Source organism: Pristis pectinata, chromosome 8, assembly GCF_009764475.1.
Source record: "Pristis pectinata isolate sPriPec2 chromosome 8, sPriPec2.1.pri, whole genome shotgun sequence".
Classification (NCBI taxonomy): Eukaryota; Metazoa; Chordata; class Chondrichthyes; order Rhinopristiformes; family Pristidae; genus Pristis; species Pristis pectinata.
Window position 1 is genome coordinate 68,020,929 of NC_067412.1, and position 20,279 is coordinate 68,041,207.

Genomic DNA, 20,279 nt, shown 5'->3' on the forward strand with positions numbered 1-20,279 from the left:
GTCTTTTCTCCCTCTTGATCTTTCCAGCATTTCTTAACAAGCACTATTCAAAATAAATGAACTAAGAGAAAAAAATCCAGATTAATGTTGTAAATACTAATTTGTTACCAATTAATGCATTCTGTATTGAATTACAATATATATTTTCCATTTCATTTTCAGATCATAATTAAAAACAAAATCTGTTAGACTGAAGTTCTAGAGCAAAAGTTCAAGTTCTCTACAGATTCTGTGCCCAATGGAATCTATTCTACATTTCTTTGCATTTTGCATTGTTGTAAACAGATTAATAAAGTAAATTTTTAATGGCATACCCCCAAATTCAGAACCCTTCTGTTACTCGAAAATACAAAAGGAATGCCATTACATTCACATTAGTTCAAAAGATCTGCATCAAACAGCCATTTTATGTAACAGTCTCAACACATTATATCTTTCAAAAAGTCTATAACACTGGCCTGTTTAAGCCATTGAAATGCAATAAATCCACCCAGTTAATTGCTTGGCTAGACAAACTCTTAAAATTTCATAACAGATTTGTTACAAGCAAATACAAATGAGAGTTTACTGGTCTTGTAGCCATGGATAATAATTATTATTTATATTTGTGCATTGGGTGATCATTCAAAATGCACAAAGTAATGAGAATGGTTTGGCAGATACAAATTTTTCAAATAGTATTCAGAAGTGTTCAAATGGGGAGAAGTAACATTTAATATCCTATTATTCCAGCTGGTCTTTTCCAATTTCAATTAGTTTTTAAAATAATCCCCATCCATAATTAAAAATCCATTGTTAAACAAACAGTTGATTAAAAATCATGAAATGTAGAAATTGTGCAATATCTCTAAAGGAATAATTAACATGTGATGCCTGCACAACACTTAAGAACAGATGCAATATCATTAATCCATTCAATCCAAAATGTCTAAATATTAAACAATGGTTTGGTAAAAATGTGATTCGGTGAATATCTTATTTTAAAGATCAGAAATAATACATGAATAACAAGTGTAATATTGCTGATGTATCAAAATAAAATTCCAATTAGTCATTTGGTGAGGCTAATTATTTTGAAACAAAGCACACAAACCACACATTTTTTGGAAATATTTTCTTTTAATTAAAAAAAAGTTAAAGGATCACAAGAAGATCATTCTCCCTCCCCCCACCACCACCACCACCCCCCCCAACACATTAGACTTTCTACCAAAGTTTAAACAAGGCATACAAGTCAAATATAAGCAGTAATGTAGCTATTCAGTTTGGGAGTTGACCTTTTCATTAATTTGTTTCAGTATACGTTCTAGCACAAGGATTCATCAAAACACTGCATCTTCTATCTGGATATCACAGAATATGCAAGGTTTGTTTTTGCTCCTTTACAACCAATAATGCACTTTCATATTAGTCTATATCCCAGAAGGACAGCAGTCACATCATGCTTGGAGTCATTCAAGAATAATTAAATTTCCAAATTGGGGACACATCATAGCAATGGTTAACTTAAATAATTAAATCTACTTACTACTACTTGACTGAGAAACAGGTAGTACATCAGATAATTAACTTACTGAAACTATCATTCTTTTAATCTTTTGAGGTATGCAAAACTTTGAATTGTATTCTTTATTCCTTCACTGAGACAGACGACAGGTTTATACCCCAGATCTCTCTTTGCTCTTTCACAACTGTAATAGTGGAATGTTCCTGCCAATGCTACTCGCATGGGAGTGAATGTAGGTTTAATGATCAAAAATGGCTTTAGAAGCAACAGTATAATTGAAAGCAAGGCAGCCAAGTAATATGCCAACAGGTAAGGTATGTGATACTTTGGACGATCATAATTTAATCCAACCAAAAGCTCAGACAGGAAAGTCCAGAAGGGAATCGGTTCATCATTTGTGATATGATAAGCCTATTGGAATTTAAAAAAAGTAAAAAGAGTTAAAGTTATGAACATGTTACAAAACTTCTTCAAAATGAACCAAACATTATGATGACGATTCTGCTAATTGGCAAAATAAGTTGCCATAATATTTCCCTTTATCCATCCATATAGCAAATAAGAAGGGGGAGGGGCAGGATAGGAAAATGGAAAATTTAAGATGGCCAAACTAGTTTTAATATTACAGGATTTTTTTTTAAATGTTGGCTTTGGCTTGGTGGTGGTACTCTTGACTAAGCCAAGAGACAAGTTCAAGTCCTATTCCAAAGATCTGATCACAAACTATGCTGATATAGTGCAGTACCAAGGAAGAGCAACATTGTTAGAGATAATTGCTTTTGGTGAAGAAGTTATGAAGTAAACATTTCTATCCTCTCAGGATGAAGATCCCACAGCATTATGTTGAATAAGGAGCAGAAAAGTTCTGACAATATGCTGGCCATTATCCCTCAAATATTACCCATTATCCAGTGTTTTTGGAACCATCCTATGCTCCATTTCCTTAAACTACAACACTGATCACATGACAAATGTTCAGAATTGACAAATGTTTTGGAGTGCCCGGAAGGCTTGAAAAGCACAATTTAAAATGCATGTCCTTTCCTTCATAACATCAAAAATATTTTATCAATTTAAGGGCTTAAATCATACTTGTCAGTTTTAATGCAGGTGTATCATTTTAAAAATCAATAATTCTTTGTTTGTATCCCAAGATCATCTTTGTCAAGTCCACATGCAGATACTGCAAAAGGGATTTAATTCCAAACAACTGATTTAATATTATAACTTCTTATAATACAAGGTCACTTGTACTTGTAAACAGGCTGTTGGAGGAAGCATAGCAGACTTTGATCAGAGATCTTTACTGGGTACCCCTGCCAAAAATGCAAGTAGTTGCACAACAGTGTTAAATCTCTCTGAGACCCTGGTACAGGCTCATCCTTTTTTGTTGGTAAAAAGAGCAGGTCTCCAACTATACAGAACGCTTCTGTTATTAAAAAAATAGTAAGTGACAGAATAAAAACATTGATGTCCTATTACTGAAATAATACTATTGTACTGAGAGCAATCCAACCAATTACAGCTAAATCTTTAAAGCAAGATTATAATAATTTGTTTTGGAAATAATTATGTAGACTCCCAATATTATCCATTACCTTTCCACAGATGTGTGAATTTGAGCGAAGATTCTCTGCTGCTAGGATTAGCCCATGTACAACATTATCAATGTAGGTAAAGTCTACCAGGTTCTTACCATTACTGCAAAAGAAACAAATACAGTTACCAGACCATGAAATAAAAGAGTAGATATAACACTGCTGTCATATCCAAAGTACCAGTAATGATTATTACAGCTAAACCACTGATCACATCATTTTACACAAAAGAGAAGACAACTTTAAAGTAAGCCACAAAACATATGCCAACTCTAAACAGAGATTACATGACCTACTCATCAAATAACTTTCACAAAAGAAACAGAAAGATGCTGGCAGTGGAGCACTCACTCCACTGTCCAAACTCCACACCTACAATTAAGTTGGTTCCTCAAAATCTTTGGAAATTTTAAGCACAGGTTGGAAAGACAAAAGAAATGGAAATCAATTTGAGAATGATGTTGGTACTATTTTATCAATAACAAAGCACAGCCAGAGCTTAATTTCTTCTTTGAGGGAGGAAGGAACAAAAACATCGGAAACAATCCCACACCTTGAAAACCAATGAGCAACACTTCAGAAATTAAGCAGAAAGAAGTCTCTTGGATCCACTCTGCACTCAATGAGAACACAGCAGATCCAGTATTTCAAGACCACTTATATCCCTTGGGATTTAAAAACCTTTCATTCTCAGCCATGAATATACCTAATGATTTATCATCCACAGTCCTGTGTGGTAGAGGATGCCAAGGATTGTGTCTTGGTAGCTGTGGAATTGAAAAATAGTAATTATAAAGGAATTTCTCCTCTTCAGTCCCAAATGGCCACTGTTGATCCTGAGGCTGCACCTCTTGGTTCCAAACTCTCCAGCCAGAGGAAACATCTTTCAACAAACGTCCTGTCAATGCCCTCTGAGAAACTTGAATATCTTGATGACATCACCTGTCATTCTTTTTAAACAGGAAGCAGGATTAAGTTGATCTCAATCATTTCACAAAAGAACAACCCTTTTTGTTACAGCAATCAATCTAGTGAATTAGCTGCATCAGCTCCAAGGCAAATGCATCCTTCCTTTGGGAATGGAGATCAAATCTGGGCTCAGTATTCCACACGTGTTCTAAAAACCATGTACAGCTGTTGAAAACTTTACTTTTGTACTCCAGTCCCTCTACAATACCATTATCGTCTCTATTTATTTTCTGCATGTTATGAAACACCACAATAAGATCCATTTGTGTACCAACATCAAGAGGCTTCTCACCATTTAAAACAAAATGTTAGCCTAGATTTTTCTCTAAAATGCTGCATGAAACTGTTGGTATTTCCCTCTGCAATTGTCAGGAATTTTGAAATTAAGTATGCAAAGACACAGAAGTCCCAAACTTCCCGAAGAATGCTCACCAGCAATTTCCCAACCACACCCCAAAAATGGACATCATAAGCTGTCCAAAGCTGGTGTAACAAGTACCTGCGGGTCCTAGGATTTACACTGGAAATTTGTCAAGTGAACCTGTGACTGTGATCCATTGTTTTATGCAACAACCTCATGTGATACCTTATCAAATAACTTTAAGAATCCAGAAATAACACATTCATTTGTCCTCCACCCCTTATTATTTACCCTGCGAGTAACATCCTCAGACTATCAGATTTGTCAAACAGGATTTCCCTTTCATGAAAGCACACCAACACCACTTAAATCATTTTATGATTTTCTAAATGCATATAACCACATCCTTAACAATGGATTTCAGCATTTTGCTGACAACTAATGTCAGGCAAATTGCTGTATTGTTCGCTATTTTCCCATCTCACTCCTTATCAACATCTTATAGTGAGAAAGTTACCCACTGACTTTGATCTTTCCCGAAAGGAGCAAATACTTATTGCTATATGCATAACTGCATCCATATATTACCAACCCAATCACAAACTTCATCTTGCCACTCCTTGCAGCCTGTACAAGGACAGGTACTAAATGTGGATCTTGTGGTCCAAAAATGCCATGAGGACGAATTGCAATCGTCATGAAGTTCTGATCTGGATCATTAGCACTGAGAACTTCCTGTAGGATAAAGTATAAAAAATTAATTGTGGATTTGTGCAGAAGAAAATAAATTCACTTCCACTTTTGCAATAGGCAATAAACCTTACACCACTGCTATGTAAATTAGTGAACAACCAATGCAGTTGCCAAATCACCTCAAACTATTTGCAATTATAAGACAGTCAACAATACCATAACAGTCAAAGGGTGTACAAATGCTGCATTAAAACAGTACATGAATTACAAGAATGACTAGCATCTATTAACAAAAATAGATTCAAGTTTAAAAACAAATGGCGTCAAATTCACTTAAAAGAGTTAATCAACTTATCACCTGAAACTTCTTTCAATCCAGGATCAATTTACATTAAAACACTTGTAGGTACCCAAACTGAACTGGAACAATATTGTTGCAAATAATCCATATTTACAATTCTTGTAATAATAAAATTGTGTTGAAGAAAGGAAACAAGAAATTTACATTGAAAAAAGATGCTCAGCAACGTTTCTCTTTAATATCAGTCACATTAGCAGATTAAACATGCAAATATTGCACAGTTTAAAGATGAAAAAATTGAGAAAAAAAACATTTCTGGTTAGGATGGGCAACATATAAATGATTTTCAACTGGCAGAAGAACAAAAAAATGAAATTAGCAGATGGGGACAGGGTTAAAAAAAAACAGATGGCCAGCATATGAAAGTCAGGACTATAACTTTTAGAAAGAAAATTAGAGTAAATGGATGGCACACACAATTGTCACAACGTACATGGAGCGTCTCCCAACATTTACATTGGTGCAAACAGATGATCTCCCAAAATTGGATTGGAGACACATTTTTGTGGTAAATGGGATGGGATACAAGCAGAGCCATCCACATGGCGGTGATATTTTGCACGAAGCAAGGATCTTCAGCTTTACTACCAAATTAAAATGTTACTTGCTTCATCTTTTATCCACAAAGTTAATTTCCAAGAAGTAAATCATTACTTTCTAATTTGTGATTCAAAGACTACTAAGTTTACCATTTCCTGCAAGATCTTTGTTTGTGAATAATAGTCAATGGGTTTTTTAGCATATGGTAGGTCTTCAGAGCCATTCTTTAGGTCTGTGCCTTCGAATACGACACTCGCACTACTAGTTAGCACCAGTTTCTGTGTGCAAGAAAACAGCACAATTTAAGTCATGGAAAATTATTGGTATGGGGTATTGAAGTCAAAGCGTACAGACATTTAAGTTGAAGTGAACTGTTTCTTACCTGAACACCAGCTTCTTTGCATGCTTCAATTATGGTTTTGGTCCCTGTGTAATTAACCTTGTAAAAGAGTTCTCTGTTGTCACTGGAAGGTGGTGGAGAAGCGCAGTGAAATACAATATTCACATCCTGAATTGCCGGCAGTATATCCTAAAGGACCATAATTAATTTATTTGCAACTACATTGTTGATTTCTTTCTTTCAATACATTAAAAACAAGCATAGGATAAGCAATATGAAAATAATCAGACGGCCAAACTTCTATTGACTACAGAAAACTTGGAAGATTGCTTTTGTAGGAGGGGCAAGGCCATAAAAATATATACACTGAACTCTCATTTATTCAGTATTCTCATGCAACTGGCAAAAATTTCTAAAAATATTAAGCAATTTCATAATTTTTTTCAAAAGTTTGAATTTATTACACTGTGTTCTGATGCAATTTTGTTCATGCACCATCTCCCATCAGCCTACAGCATAGCAGCCCATCCTCAGTCCCTCATGTTTACATGTGGCAGTTGGTTCCAATTATGTTTCATAAACTATACTCTATTTCTCCCACCTATCCACTATGTTGGATAAGACTACTCCCGGCAAATCCTAACATTGAAACATAAAGGTGAAAATTGTAATGTTCTGAAGAATTCAACACTGGTTTCTTAATAATTGTGATATTAAATCACAACTTTAACTCGCAGAAGTTTCATTGAATGTGCTGAAATGGCATTAGGGTATCCAGAACTGTGAATAAATGACATATCATTTCGACATTTAGAATTAAGTGATTTTAGTTTAAGTTGTAGCCTATCCTTAGTTTATGCATAGCTTATGGAAGATTGAGCTTATTTTCATGAAAAGTGACATTTTGTTTCAAGTGTTATACAAAATAACCATGAAAAGATATTTATAGTTTATTTACATTTATTACACAAGGGCAGTTTAATTGTAGTCTGATGAGCAGCAACATCCTCTTTAAAGATTTGGCACTTCATGTGGCACTTCATCCAACTGTCTTAAATATATTTAATGAGGTAACCTCTACTGCTTCCGAGCAGAGAATTCCACAGATTCACTACTCAGGGAAAAGCAGTTTCTCCTCGTCTCCATCCTAAATCTATTCCTCTAAATCTTGAGGCTATGTCACCTAGTTTTAGTCTCACCTACCAGTGGAAACAACTTTCCTGCCTCTATCTTATCTGTCCCTTTCATAATTTTATGTGTTTCTGTAAGATCCCCTCTCATTCTTCTGAATTCCAGAGAGTATAGTCCCAGGCGACTCAATCTCTCCCTATAGGCTAACTCCCTCATCTCTAGAATCAACCTGAACTTCCTCCGCACCTCCTCCAAAGCCAGCATATCCTTCAAGTAAGGAGACCAGAACCGCACACAGTACTCCAGGTGCTTCCTCACCAGTACTCTGTACAGTTGCAGCATAACCTCACTGCTCTTAAATTCAATCCCTATAGCAATGAAGGCCAATATTCCATTTGCCTTCTTGATAACCTGTTACACCTGCAAACCAACCTTTTGTGATTCATGCACAAGCACTCCCAAGTCCCTCTGCACAACAGCATGCTGCAATCTTTCATTTAAATAATCCGATCTTCTATTTTTCCTTCCAAAATGGAGGATCTCACATTTACCAACATTGTACTCCATCTGCCAGACTCTTGCCCACTCAATTAACCTATCTACATCTCTCTGCAGACTCTCCAGTTTGCTTTTCCACTCAACTTAGTGTCATCAGCAAACTTAGATACATTGCACTTGGTCCCCTCTTCCAAATCGTTAATGTATATCGTGAACAGTTGCAGGCCCAGCTGTTACGGACTCAGTGAAAGTCCCTTTAAGATAGAGAGTGTGTGTGTATGTGTGTGTGGGGCGTGCTTACGTCAATAGAAGATAAAGGACGTAATGACGTTGTTGAAGAAGTTAGAAGAAGAAAGAGAGAGAGAGAAGGGAGAGAGACACCAGCCTGCTTGTTTTCTCTATCGATGGATGAGAAACAATAACTGTGTTTACCACTGAAATCCATGTATGGAAGTTGGAAGTAATCCGGTGGAGTTCACTTTGTTGCTGACCTGTAGAAGGAAACAGGTATTTGTGTGTGGACGACCACGGTTCGGATGCTTTTCGGGGTGAGGAAGTCACTACCGAGTAAACACTGAAGTGTCGTTTGGGTTCCATCGTGGAACATTTGGATTTCGTATGTACTCTCTCTATGTTTTCTACATCTACATCTTATCTTCAGACAATGGTGGTTGTTGAAGAAGAAGCCCTTGCTCATGTTTCACCTTATGGCTTGCGGAACTGAACTTTAAGAACCATTCAGGAACTGGGAGTTTTGGACTTTGTCACACACACACACGAAGAGTTTAGTTTTGGGGTTAACGTTCGAGGTTTAACATTCTTGAATTCTAACATACTAACATTTTTACTTTTATTTTACGTATTATCAATAGTAGTGATTAATAAAATAGTTTTTAACACTGAATCATGCTCAGTGTGTTTCTTTTGTTGCTGGTTCGTGACAAAATTGGGGGCTCGTCCGGGATAGTTCCCAAGGTTAACGAGTGTCATCTGGGATCGTTCCCCAGAGTGACGAAATTTGTTCGAGATTCAATCCAAAGATTTTTGAGGGAGGTCTGATAAATTCTTTTTAATTGGCTTGTGTGTGTGGAAACCAGCAGCAATGGATATTAAGGCATTTTTGGAGTCACCAACCCAAAAGGGATTGGAGGTGGCGAAAAAGGATGATCTGATAAAGATTGCTACAAGGCTAAACCTTACAGAAGTAAAGCAGTCTATGAGAAAGGCAGATATTCAGAGACTGATAGCTGGCCATTATGTGGAAAAGAAAGTGTTTGAGAAGGAAGTGTTAAAACAGTTTCCTGGCAGTGAAATAGCAATTTCTGAGGCACAGGTGCAGCTGGCAAAGATAGAGGCTGAACGAGAGCAAAATAAATTAGAAGCTGAACGAGAAGAAAAGAGATTAGAGGCTGAACAAAAGCTAACTCAGATGAAGATAGAGGCTGATCTAGCAATGAAGCAGATGGAATTGAAGAGGATGGAGCTGGATAGTGAGGAGAAGGAAAAACAGAGGCAGCATGAGTTACAAATGAAGCGTAGGAGTTCGGAATCTGATTCTGATGATGGTTTTTCAGCCAGCAGGGAGGTTCGATTAGTCCCTCCGTTTGAAGAAGATCAGGTTGATCAGTATTTCCAACATTTTGAAAAGGTTGCTGAGAGTTCAAACTGGCCAAGGAAAGGATGGGCTCTTATGGTACAGAGTGTGATTAAAGGTAAAGCTCAAAAAGCTTATTCTGCTTTGTCTGTTGAGGATGCAGCTGATTATACCAAGGTAAAACAAGCTATATTGAAGGCCTATGAATTGGTCCCTGAGGCTTATAGACAAAAATTCAGAGACTTGAGGAAATCTGCAGATCAGACTTATATGGAATTTGCCAATGGAAAGAGAATATGTTTTGAACGATGGTACATGGCTAAAAATGTAGATGGGGATTTTGATAAATTGAAAGAATTGATACTAGTGGAAGACTTTAAAAGATGTGTTCCAGCTGAATTAACAACATATTTAAATGAAAAGGCAGTGGAAACTTTACAAGAAACTGCTAGGTTGGCAGATGATTATGCTTTAACCCATAAATCCAAATGGGGACAACCTAAAACCTTTCAAAAGAGTTACAAAGACAATCCAGGTAAACCGGAGATTAAATTGGGAGGTAATCAAAAAGGAAAAGATGAAAAGAAGCCAGGGCTGGAGAAACCTGTTGAGCGTACTTGTTATTACTGTAGGAAACCTGGCCACGTGATATCTAATTGTGCCCTTTTGAAGAAAAAGAAGGAAGCTGGGCCCAATGCTTGCTTTCAGGCAATTAAAAATCAAGAAGGTTTAGGACATGCTGTTAAAGATCAGTCCTTGCAAGAGGGAAAAGCGGAAAAGTTGGAGGAGGTGAGAAAAGAATTCCGTTCGTATGTATCAGAGGGTTTTGTTTCACTGAATGATGAGTCACCCCAGGTGCCAGTGAAAATTCTTAGAGATACTGGGGCTAGTCAATCTCTCTTGCTGGACAGTGTTTTAAATTTTGGTGAAGAAAGTGACACTGGTGAAGTAAATCTAGTACGAGGCGTTACAGGTGAGACCATGTCTGTCCCTTTTCACAGGGTGATTTTAAAGTCAAAGTTCGTAGAAGGACCAGTCGAGATAGGGATAAGACCTAGTTTGCCAGTGGAAGGAGTTTCTTTGTTATTGGGAAATGACCTTGCAAATGGAGAAAGTGATCCTGTGGTACGGTTAACAACCAAACCAAGGATTGATGAGTCTGAGGATGATTCAGATGTTTACCCATCATGTGCGGTGACTCGAGCTAGAGCTAAAGAATTAGCCAAGACAGACAGTCCGGTGCAGTCTGATGTAGTTCCTTGTGACAGTCCTAAACAGGAAGAAAATTTTGATGCCTTATCTGAGACTTTTCTGTCTTCACTGGAGGATCAACATCCTTACAGTGAGCCTGAATTTAAAGATTTGTCTTTGTCGAGGAAGGATTTTATGGTGGAACAGACAAAGGACCCTGAGTTGACAGAATTGAAAGAAAAAGCACTCTCATGTGAGGAGATTGAAAAAGTGCCAACTGGATACTATGTCAAAAATGGAGTGTTAATGAGGAAATGGAGACCTCCTCATGTTCCTGTTACTGAGGAATGGGAAGTTATTCATCAGGTTGTTATTCCAAAAGTTTATAGGGATGAGATTTTAAACCTGGCCCATAGTATGCCTTTGGGTGGTCATTTTGGGGTGAATAAAACTGTAGGGAAGATCTTGAAACAATTCTATTGGCCTGGTTTGAGAAAAGATGTGGTGATGTTTTGTCGAACCTGCCACACATGTCAAATGGTAGGTAAACCAAATCAAAAACCCCCTGTGGCTCCTTTGAAACCAATTCCTGCTTTTGGGGAGCCCTTTTCGAAGGTGATTGTGGACTGTGTTGGCCCCTTACCAAAGTCTAAGACTGGAAATCAGTATTTGTTAACCATCATGTGTGCCACTTCTAGATTTCCAGAGGCAATACCCCTTAGAAATATTAAGGCCAAGACGGTGTCAAAGGCTCTTGTAAAATTTTTTACCTTGTTTGGTTTGCCAAAAGAAATCCAATCTGATCAAGGTAGTAATTTTATGTCAAAAATTTTTCAACAAATAGTCTATGAGCTGGGAGCAAAGCAGATTGTATCATCTGCATATCACCCAGAATCTCAAGGAGCTCTGGAGAGATTTCATTCTACTCTCAAAAATATGCTGAAGACTTATTGCTTTGAAAACACCAAGGATTGGGACGAAGGTATCCATTTACTTTTGTTTGCCGTTAGAGAATCGATCCAGGAGTCAATCGGATTTAGTCCGTTTGAGCTTGTGTTTGGACATAGGGTGAGAGGACCTTTAGAGTTGTTAAGAGAGCAATGGGTTAATGAGGAAGTTCACTTGAGTCTGTTGGACTATGTCCAAAAATTTAAAACTCGGTTGGAGAGAGTCTGCCAGCTAGCGAGAGAGAATCTGAAAACAAGCCAGATAAGAATGAAGACATATTTTGATAGACGTGCTCGGCCTAGGACATTCGCAGTGGGGCAAAAGGTATTGGTATTTTTCCCTAGCCAAAATAATCCCTTGCAAGCTCGTTTTTCTGGACCCTATGTTATTGAATCTCGAGTGACTGATCTAACATATATAATCAAAACACCAGATAGACGCAAGAAAACACAACTCTGTCACGTAAACATGCTAAAACCTTATTATGAGAGGGATTCAGTTGTGGCCTTGGTGGATGGTGAAAAGGTTGTTTCTAGAATGCCTGATGTTGATGTTGAGGAAGGCCAATTTAGACCAAATATTGTTCCATCGAAACTAAAAAACCAAAATATCATGGAGAACCTTGAAACGAAGTTGGACCATTTACAAGTTTCACAAAAACAACAGATGAGAGAATTAATTTTAAAATTTAAAAATCTGTTCCCAGATGTTCCAAACAGAACATCGATAATTACCCATGATGTTGATGTTGGGGATGCAAAACCAATCAAACAACACCCATATCGAATGAATGTGGAAAAAAGTAAACTTGTTGATCAGGAAATAAAATACATGTTGGAAAATGATATTATTAGACATTCTAGTTCAAATTGGAGTTCGCCCTGTGTTATTGTACCTAAACCTGATGGAACTGTTAGATTTTGCACAGATTACAGGAAAGTGAATGCTGTAACAAAGTCAGATGCTTACCCTATTCCTAGGGTGGATGATTGCATAGACAGAGTGGGAAAGGCAAAATTTCTTACAAAGATTGACCTGTTAAAAGGGTACTGGTGTGTTCCATTAACAGATAGAGGAAGGGAGATTTCAGCCTTTGTAACCCCTTCTGGATTGTATGAATACAATGTTTTGCCATTTGGAATGAAAAATGCTCCGGCAACATTTCAAAGAATGATTAATTCAGTGATTCATGGGTTAAAACATACAGATGCCTACATTGACGACTTAGTGACTGGGAATGATACATGGGAGGATCACATCTCTGCGTTAGAAAGGTTGTTTGAAAGACTTTCCAAGGCTAACCTTACAGTTAACTTGGCTAAAAGTGAATTTGGCCATGCCACTGTGACGTATCTTGGTTATGTTGTAGGTCAAGGCAAGCAAGCTCCTGTTCAGGCAAAAGTTCAAGCAATATCTGAGTTCCCTATTCCCACAGGTACGAGGACTGTTAGAAGATTTTTGGGAATGGTTGGATATTACCGAAAATTTTGTAAAAATTTTGCTGATATTGCTCTTCCCCTAACTAATCTTCAGAAGAAGGGAGTAAAGTTTGTTTGGACAGATTCTTGTCAAGAAGCATTTGAGAAGCTGAAAGCCATTTTATGCTACCATCCTGTGCTCAGAACACCTGACTTTGAAAAGCCATTTTCATTAGCAGTAGATGCCAGTGATGAAGCTGCAGGAGCTGTGTTGTTGCAGAAGGGTGACCTTGATGATATTGACCATCCTGTAGCTTACTTTTCAAAGAAATTTAATGAGCATCAAAAGAATTATTCCACCATAGAGAAAGAATTACTGTCGCTTGTTTTAGCCTTGCAACATTTCAGTGTATATGTTTGCACCGCTCAGAAACCATTGACTGTATATACAGATCATAACCCACTGGTGTTTCTGAGCCGAGTCAAAAACAAGAACAGAAGGCTGTTAAACTGGAGTTTAATTTTGCAAGAGTTTGATCTCATGATAACTCACATTAAAGGCAAAGATAATGTGATTGCTGATTGTCTTTCCCGATGTTAAATGGGAAACATGTATCTGTACTAATCTGATAGTCTGTAGTTGTGTAGCATGATAATTATTAACATTATTAACTATGCGCGGTTAAAATTTTCTTGGGAAATTTTTTTTTTAGGTGGGAGGTGTTACGGACTCAGTGAAAGTCCCTTTAAGATAGAGAGTGTGTGTGTATGTGTGTGTGGGGCGTGCTTACGTCAATAGAAGATAAAGGACGTAATGACGTTGTTGAAGAAGTTAGAAGAAGAAAGAGAGAGAGAGAAGGGAGAGAGACACCAGCCTGCTTGTTTTCTCTATCGATGGATGAGAAACAATAACTGTGTTTACCACTGAAATCCATGTATGGAAGTTGGAAGTAATCCGGTGGAGTTCACTTTGTTGCTGACCTGTAGAAGGAAACAGGTATTTGTGTGTGGACGACCACGGTTCGGATGCTTTTCGGGGTGAGGAAGTCACTACCGAGTAAACACTGAAGTGTCGTTTGGGTTCCATCGTGGAACATTTGGATTTCGTATGTACTCTCTCTATGTTTTCTACATCTACATCTTATCTTCAGACAATGGTGGTTGTTGAAGAAGAAGCCCTTGCTCATGTTTCACCTTATGGCTTGCGGAACTGAACTTTAAGAACCATTCAGGAACTGGGAGTTTTGGACTTTGTCACACACACACACACGAAGAGTTTAGTTTTGGGGTTAACGTTCGAGGTTTAACATTCTTGAATTCTAACATACTAACATTTTTACTTTTATTTTACGTATTATCAATAGTAGTGATTAATAAAATAGTTTTTAACACTGAATCATGCTCAGTGTGTTTCTTTTGTTGCTGGTTCGTGACACAGCACCGACCCCTGCGGCACTCTGCTCTCCACCGATTGCCAACCAGATAAACACCCATTTATCCCAACTCTCTGCCTTCTATTGGTTAACCAATCCTCTATCAATGCCAATACATTACCCCAAACTTCATGCATCCTTATCTTATGGATGTCTTTTATGTGGCATCTTGTCGAATGTCTTCTGGAAATCCAAGTATACAACATCCACCTTGTTCCCCTCTATCCACTACACTCATTATATCCTCAAAGAACTCCAGTAAGTTTGTCAAACAGGACCTGCCCTTCCTGAATCCATACTGTGTCTGCCTGATGGAACCACTTCTATCCAGATGTCTCACTATTTCTTCCTTAATGGTAGCTTTAAGCATTTTCCAGAACTGGCCTAGTTACCCGCCTTTTGCCTACATCCTTTTGTTTTAAAACAGTGGTGTGACATTCACTGTCTTCCAATCTGCCAGGACCTGCCCAGAGTCTAGAGAATTTTGGTAAATTATCACAAACATGTCTACTATAACTTCTGCCATTTCTTTCAGTACCCTGGGATGTATCTCATCAGGACCAGGGGACTTGTCTACCTTTAAGCCAACTAGTTTGCTCATCACTACCTCTTTAGTGACAGTGACTGTATCGAGGTCCTCACCTCCCATTGCATCCATAACATCCCTCTTTGGCATGTTAGACCTGTCCTCCACCGTGAAGACCGACACAAAATACTTGTTCAAAGCCTCAGCTATTTACACATTACCCAATATTAATTCTCCCTTCTCATCTTCCAAGGTACCTATGTTCACTTTAGCCACCCTTTTCCACTTTATATAATTATAAAAACTTTTAATGTTTTTATATTTTGCACTAGTTTTTTTTCATAATATCTTCACTTTCCTTATTTCTTGCTTAGTGGTTCTTCGCTACTTGTTAAAGTTTCCCCAATCTTCTAGTTTCCCACTACTCTTGACAACTTTGTATGCATGAGCTTTTAGCTTGATGCCTTCTTTTATTTCCTTACTTATCCAAGGCTTGCTCTCCCCACCCTTGCTTTTAACTGGAATATACTTTTGTTGAACACTGAAAAATCTCTTTGAAAGTCTTCCACTGTTCCACCATATAGCCTGTGTTCCCAGTCTACACTAGCCAACTCCTCCCTCATCCCGTTGTAGAAGGGTCAAGATGACAACATTTAGTTTGGCAATTTATAGGTTTATGCAGAGAATAATAGTGTGTGATGCAATACCTTTAGAGCAGTTCTCATGCAATCACCATTTTCATGCAGCTGACACCTGCCATTTCCCATGGATGCTGGATGGCTAAGAGTATACTCTATTTGGGTTTTTTGGTCCCACATGGCTGCTTTATTTACAACCGTAAACCTGAATGTTGGTAATAATTTCCTTCTAGTGTGAAGGAAATGTTGGAGGCCCAATACCAACATGATGGCCATAAACAGTGAACATGAAATGTACCAGCACACATCAAGTTATCTTGCCATAACCAAATTACATTTACAATAAATATCTGGTTCTTGGATAAGTAGACCCTGCTATAGAACATAAGCCAATTATTTGCAAATAACATTATCCATATGGCCCCAGGACATGGAATTAGACTTTCCAAACGTTGCTGAGCTTTTGCTATATGCAAGCACTGATTATTTCCCCAAGGAGTTGCAAATGGAACAGAACACGTCAATCGTCAGTGAACATCCCAATTCTAACCTGAGAGGGAAAGTGGTCATTGATGAAACAGCTAACATTGGTTGAGCCCTGGCAACTAGGATCTCCTTCATCAATGTGCTGAGATGGGATGATTGGCCTTCAACAATCACAACCATTTTCATTAGGTATAACCCTGGAATCCCCTACCCAACAACAATGTGGAAGTATCTTCATCAGAAGGACTGCAAGTGGTTCAAGAAGGGAATTCATGATCACCTTCTCAAGGGCAATAAAAGATGGGCAATAAATGCTGGCCTTTACAGTGATATCCATATCCTTGACTCCAGCCAGTGAGAAGTTTTCTCCTCAAATGTCAATGACTTAAATGTTATTAGAGAAGATTGAAATCACAACTGGTCAGTAACTTTGGAAAGTCTGGGACGCTAACTGAAAAGATGCAGTTCTGCAAATAACATCCACCTCAGATTAATGCTGAACCTACCTAAAGGACAACTCTTGCAGTTTCGGCTTAGGGCCTCAGATGTTTGAAGAGGATTTTCAGGGTTGACTGTGTAAAGGTGTCCACTGTCTGGATCAATGCTAAGTGGTACGTCTGATTTTGTTATTAGCTTTTGTAACAGTTTGATACAAGAGTGAATTTTTTTAGGAGTGAATTTTTCTTTTTCAGAAAGCAGCTTTGTGTCAACAATATATTGTAGGACCAGAATCTCATTTAGGCAAGGCCAGCCTGGAGTCACGTATATGGCAGCTGATTTCCTTTCTATTGACAATCTGGTAGTTTCACACTCACCATTACTAATACCAATCATCTTATTACAGATTTATTTCATTTTATTTTAACCCAAAACTTCCTGTCATTAGTTCAGGTGAGTTCAGTAACATTATCATGATGTATTTATTGGTGTTTTACTTATATTGGTGATATTTTGTTAATTTGCCATAAATTGCCCCCAGAGTCCCCATTAGTTATGAAAGTTGCCAAGGCTCCAGCGATCTGAGTGAACACCATATTAATGCAGAGCAGATGGCCAATAGTCTCCAGCCCCGAGAGACCCCTAATACCATGACCACATGCCATTGTGTGCACCTGGTAGCTGTGTCCCGAAAGGTCCAAGCACTTTTTAAATTCACTGGTATATGGAAAAAGCTCCTATTTTGCAGACAAAAATCTATCGATCTTGGTTTTGAACAAACTTAATGACTGGGCCTCCACAGCCCCCTTAGGAAGAGAATTACAAAGATTTACCACCCTCCACATTAAGAAATTTCTCCTCATCTCAGTTGTAAACTGCTCACCCCTTATTCTGAGATTGTGACCTCTGGTTCTAGACTCAAAACAGATTTTTTTTAAAAAAATAATCTCCCTACATCTAGCCTGTCAATCCCTGCAAGAATTTTGTAAGTTTCAATGAACAAATTGTGGTGCTGTTATTTCATCAGACATACAACATGAACACAGGCCCTTTGGCCCAAGTCAGTGACAACCATCAAGTCCTGAACTGTAGTAATCCCACTTTCCAGCTCTTTACAGAACTTTCTATGCCATGGCATTCAAGTGCTTATCTAACTACTACTCAAACACTGTTACAGTGTCTGGCTCCACCATCCCCTCAAACAGCAAGTTCCAGATTTCAATCACCTTCTGAGTGGAAAAAATATTCTCTCTCAAATCCTCTGTTTCCCCCCTTCCTTAAAGATACCTCTGCAAGAGGGGAAAAGTTTCTCACCATCTTTGCTCCTCAATTTTGTATAACTCAATCAGGTTACCCCTCAGTCTTCTCCACTCCAAACAAAACAGACCCAGCCTATCCAGTCTCTCATATGAAATGCTCTGACCCATCCCAGGCAACATCCTGATGAACCTCCCCTGCACCTCCTCCAGTACAACGACATCCTTACCACTGTGTGGCAACCAGATAGCACAGTACTCTAGCTGTGGCTAACCAAAGTTTTATATCATTTTATCATAATTTCTTTGCTCTTATATTCTATGCCCTGGCTAATGAGGACAAGTATTTCATGTTCCTTCTCAACCACCTTGATCATCTGTGTTCCTGCCTTCAGGGATCCTTGGTCACATACAGTACAACAAGATCCCTCTATTCCTCAATGAATAGTAGGAACCTAGAAGGCACTGAGTGTATTCTAGCCTTATTAATCCAAAGTGCCTCACCTTACATTTTTCAGGATTAAATTCTATCTGCCATTGTTCTGCCCATCTTACCACCTCATCAATACTGTTTTGTAGCAAATACCCATCCTCTTCACTCTCAATATCAACACCAATTTTTGTACCTTCTGAAACTTATGAAATCACTCCCCTTACATTCAACTCCAGATCATTAATGTATAATAATCCACAAGGGTCGAAAGTTTCCAATTGCAAAAGCAAGCCTTGATCATCATGCTCTGCTCCCAACACCAAGCCAATTTCTGTTCCAATTTTCCAAATTGCTCTGGATCCCTTGGGCTCTTTCCTTTTGGACCAGTCTCTTATATGGAACCTTGTAAAAGGCCTTACTGAAGTTGATGCACATCATCTCAACTGCACCACCTTAACACAGCGTGCCGACAATCATTGATTAATTCCTGCCTCTCAAGATTTGGAAATTTCTGTCAGAGCCCCAGCAATCTCTCCTTCGCTTTCTATACCGGCCTGGGATACAACTCATCAGGCTCAGCAGATCTGCCCATCTTTCAGCCTCTTAAGGTATCTAATACCTACACCTTTTCAAATGATCATTTTTCCTATTATTCCACTAATACCTTCCTTGAATGCTCCAACTACAAAGTCCTTCTTCATAGTGAATACAGATGAATTGCCTTCATTTAAGACCTCACTTACATCCTCTGGTTCCATTACCACTTTGCTCCCTAATGGAGAGTCCTTCGCTGGTTACAAAATGTTTTGATATTTTCCTTAATCTTGCCCTCCCTTCACCCTCCTAATTACATTTCAGTAACCCCCACACTTCCCTTACTCCTGTAGGGCCTCTCCTGCTTTCAGTTTTCTATACCTTCCTTAAGCTACCTTTTCTTTCTTTATCCTACCCATGATATCCCTTGACATTCATGAACTCTGTGACAATATTGACCCTACCACGTTGGAAACATATTGGCTCCGAACTCTATTTTTGAATTAAGACACGGAATTATCTGCAATACTAACTGCTCCCAGTCCACTGTTCCAAGATTCTATTTTATCAGATTGCAATCAGCCTTCCTCCATTTCAAGACTTTAATTTCCACTCCATCCTTGTCTTTTTCCATAACTACCTTAAGACTTATGACCACTGGAGTTATAAAAGTTCAATGCAGATTATTTTGTTTTTGCTTAAATTTTAAAATGTAATACTCTGCTTATTTATACTGACCTCTTTACAGCAGAGATCAGCACTAAAAAACTGAACTCCTTCACTCGCGGATGGTTTTCGAATATCCAAAACATTAACACGGTAGCCTTTCTCCAGAAGTCTTGTCACCAGACGCTGGCCCAAAAAGCCGGAGCCCCCGATAACAGTGCATTTGTTATTCTGCTAATAAAACAAAATGGGAAAGGCTGATGAATTTTCACGAGGTCACAGCCGAACAGGTGATTGCCATCCAGGACTGGGCACGTCTGCAAGGTTCCCCCCACCCACGCCACCACCACCCCTGCCTCTCCCACTTCATTCATTCTACATTCCGACAAACGTCCGGCTCCCGACACAAACGTTGCCCATTAAATACTCACCCGCAAACGAGTCGCCATCTCTCCCACAGCAAAGCAGAACAGACACAGCACTTCACCCCGAAACCCGGCACCCACCTGGGACGGAACGGCCCCAGCACCATCTCAAACCTCATTGGCCCAAAGGCCGGAATTCTCCCTCCTGATTGGTGTAAAGGGAAACTGGCGTGGCGTTGCTCTGGTGATTGGTCCGCGAACCAATCAAAGCATCGAGTGATCATGGGCCGGCGATGGCGTCTGAGACGGCAGCCAATCGGAATTCACGAGTGGTGACTCGTTTCAATGCTCCCCG

General features: G+C 38.6%; 1 protein-coding gene across 2 annotated transcripts; it reads right to left on the reverse strand.

Moving 5' to 3' along the window:
• Positions 1-1,105: 1,105 nt before the first annotated feature.
• nsdhl (NAD(P) dependent steroid dehydrogenase-like) lies at positions 1,106-20,078 on the reverse strand. Of its 2 annotated transcripts, none has more exons than XM_052021599.1 (7): positions 19,991-20,078; positions 19,632-19,793; positions 6,412-6,558; positions 6,179-6,307; positions 5,028-5,170; positions 3,106-3,208; positions 1,106-1,918 (listed from the first exon to the last, which is right to left on the reverse strand). In XM_052021599.1, the coding sequence occupies exons 1-7, from the start codon at positions 20,006-20,008 to the stop codon at positions 1,583-1,585; spliced, it is 1,038 nt and encodes a 345-aa protein (XP_051877559.1). In that variant the 5' UTR covers positions 20,009-20,078; the 3' UTR covers positions 1,106-1,582. The 2 variants fall into 2 exon arrangements, with proteins under 2 accessions (XP_051877559.1, XP_051877560.1); XM_052021600.1 differs by having other exon boundaries at positions 1,209-1,918; positions 19,632-19,790; positions 19,991-20,054.
• Between the last annotated feature and the right edge of the window lie 201 nt (positions 20,079-20,279).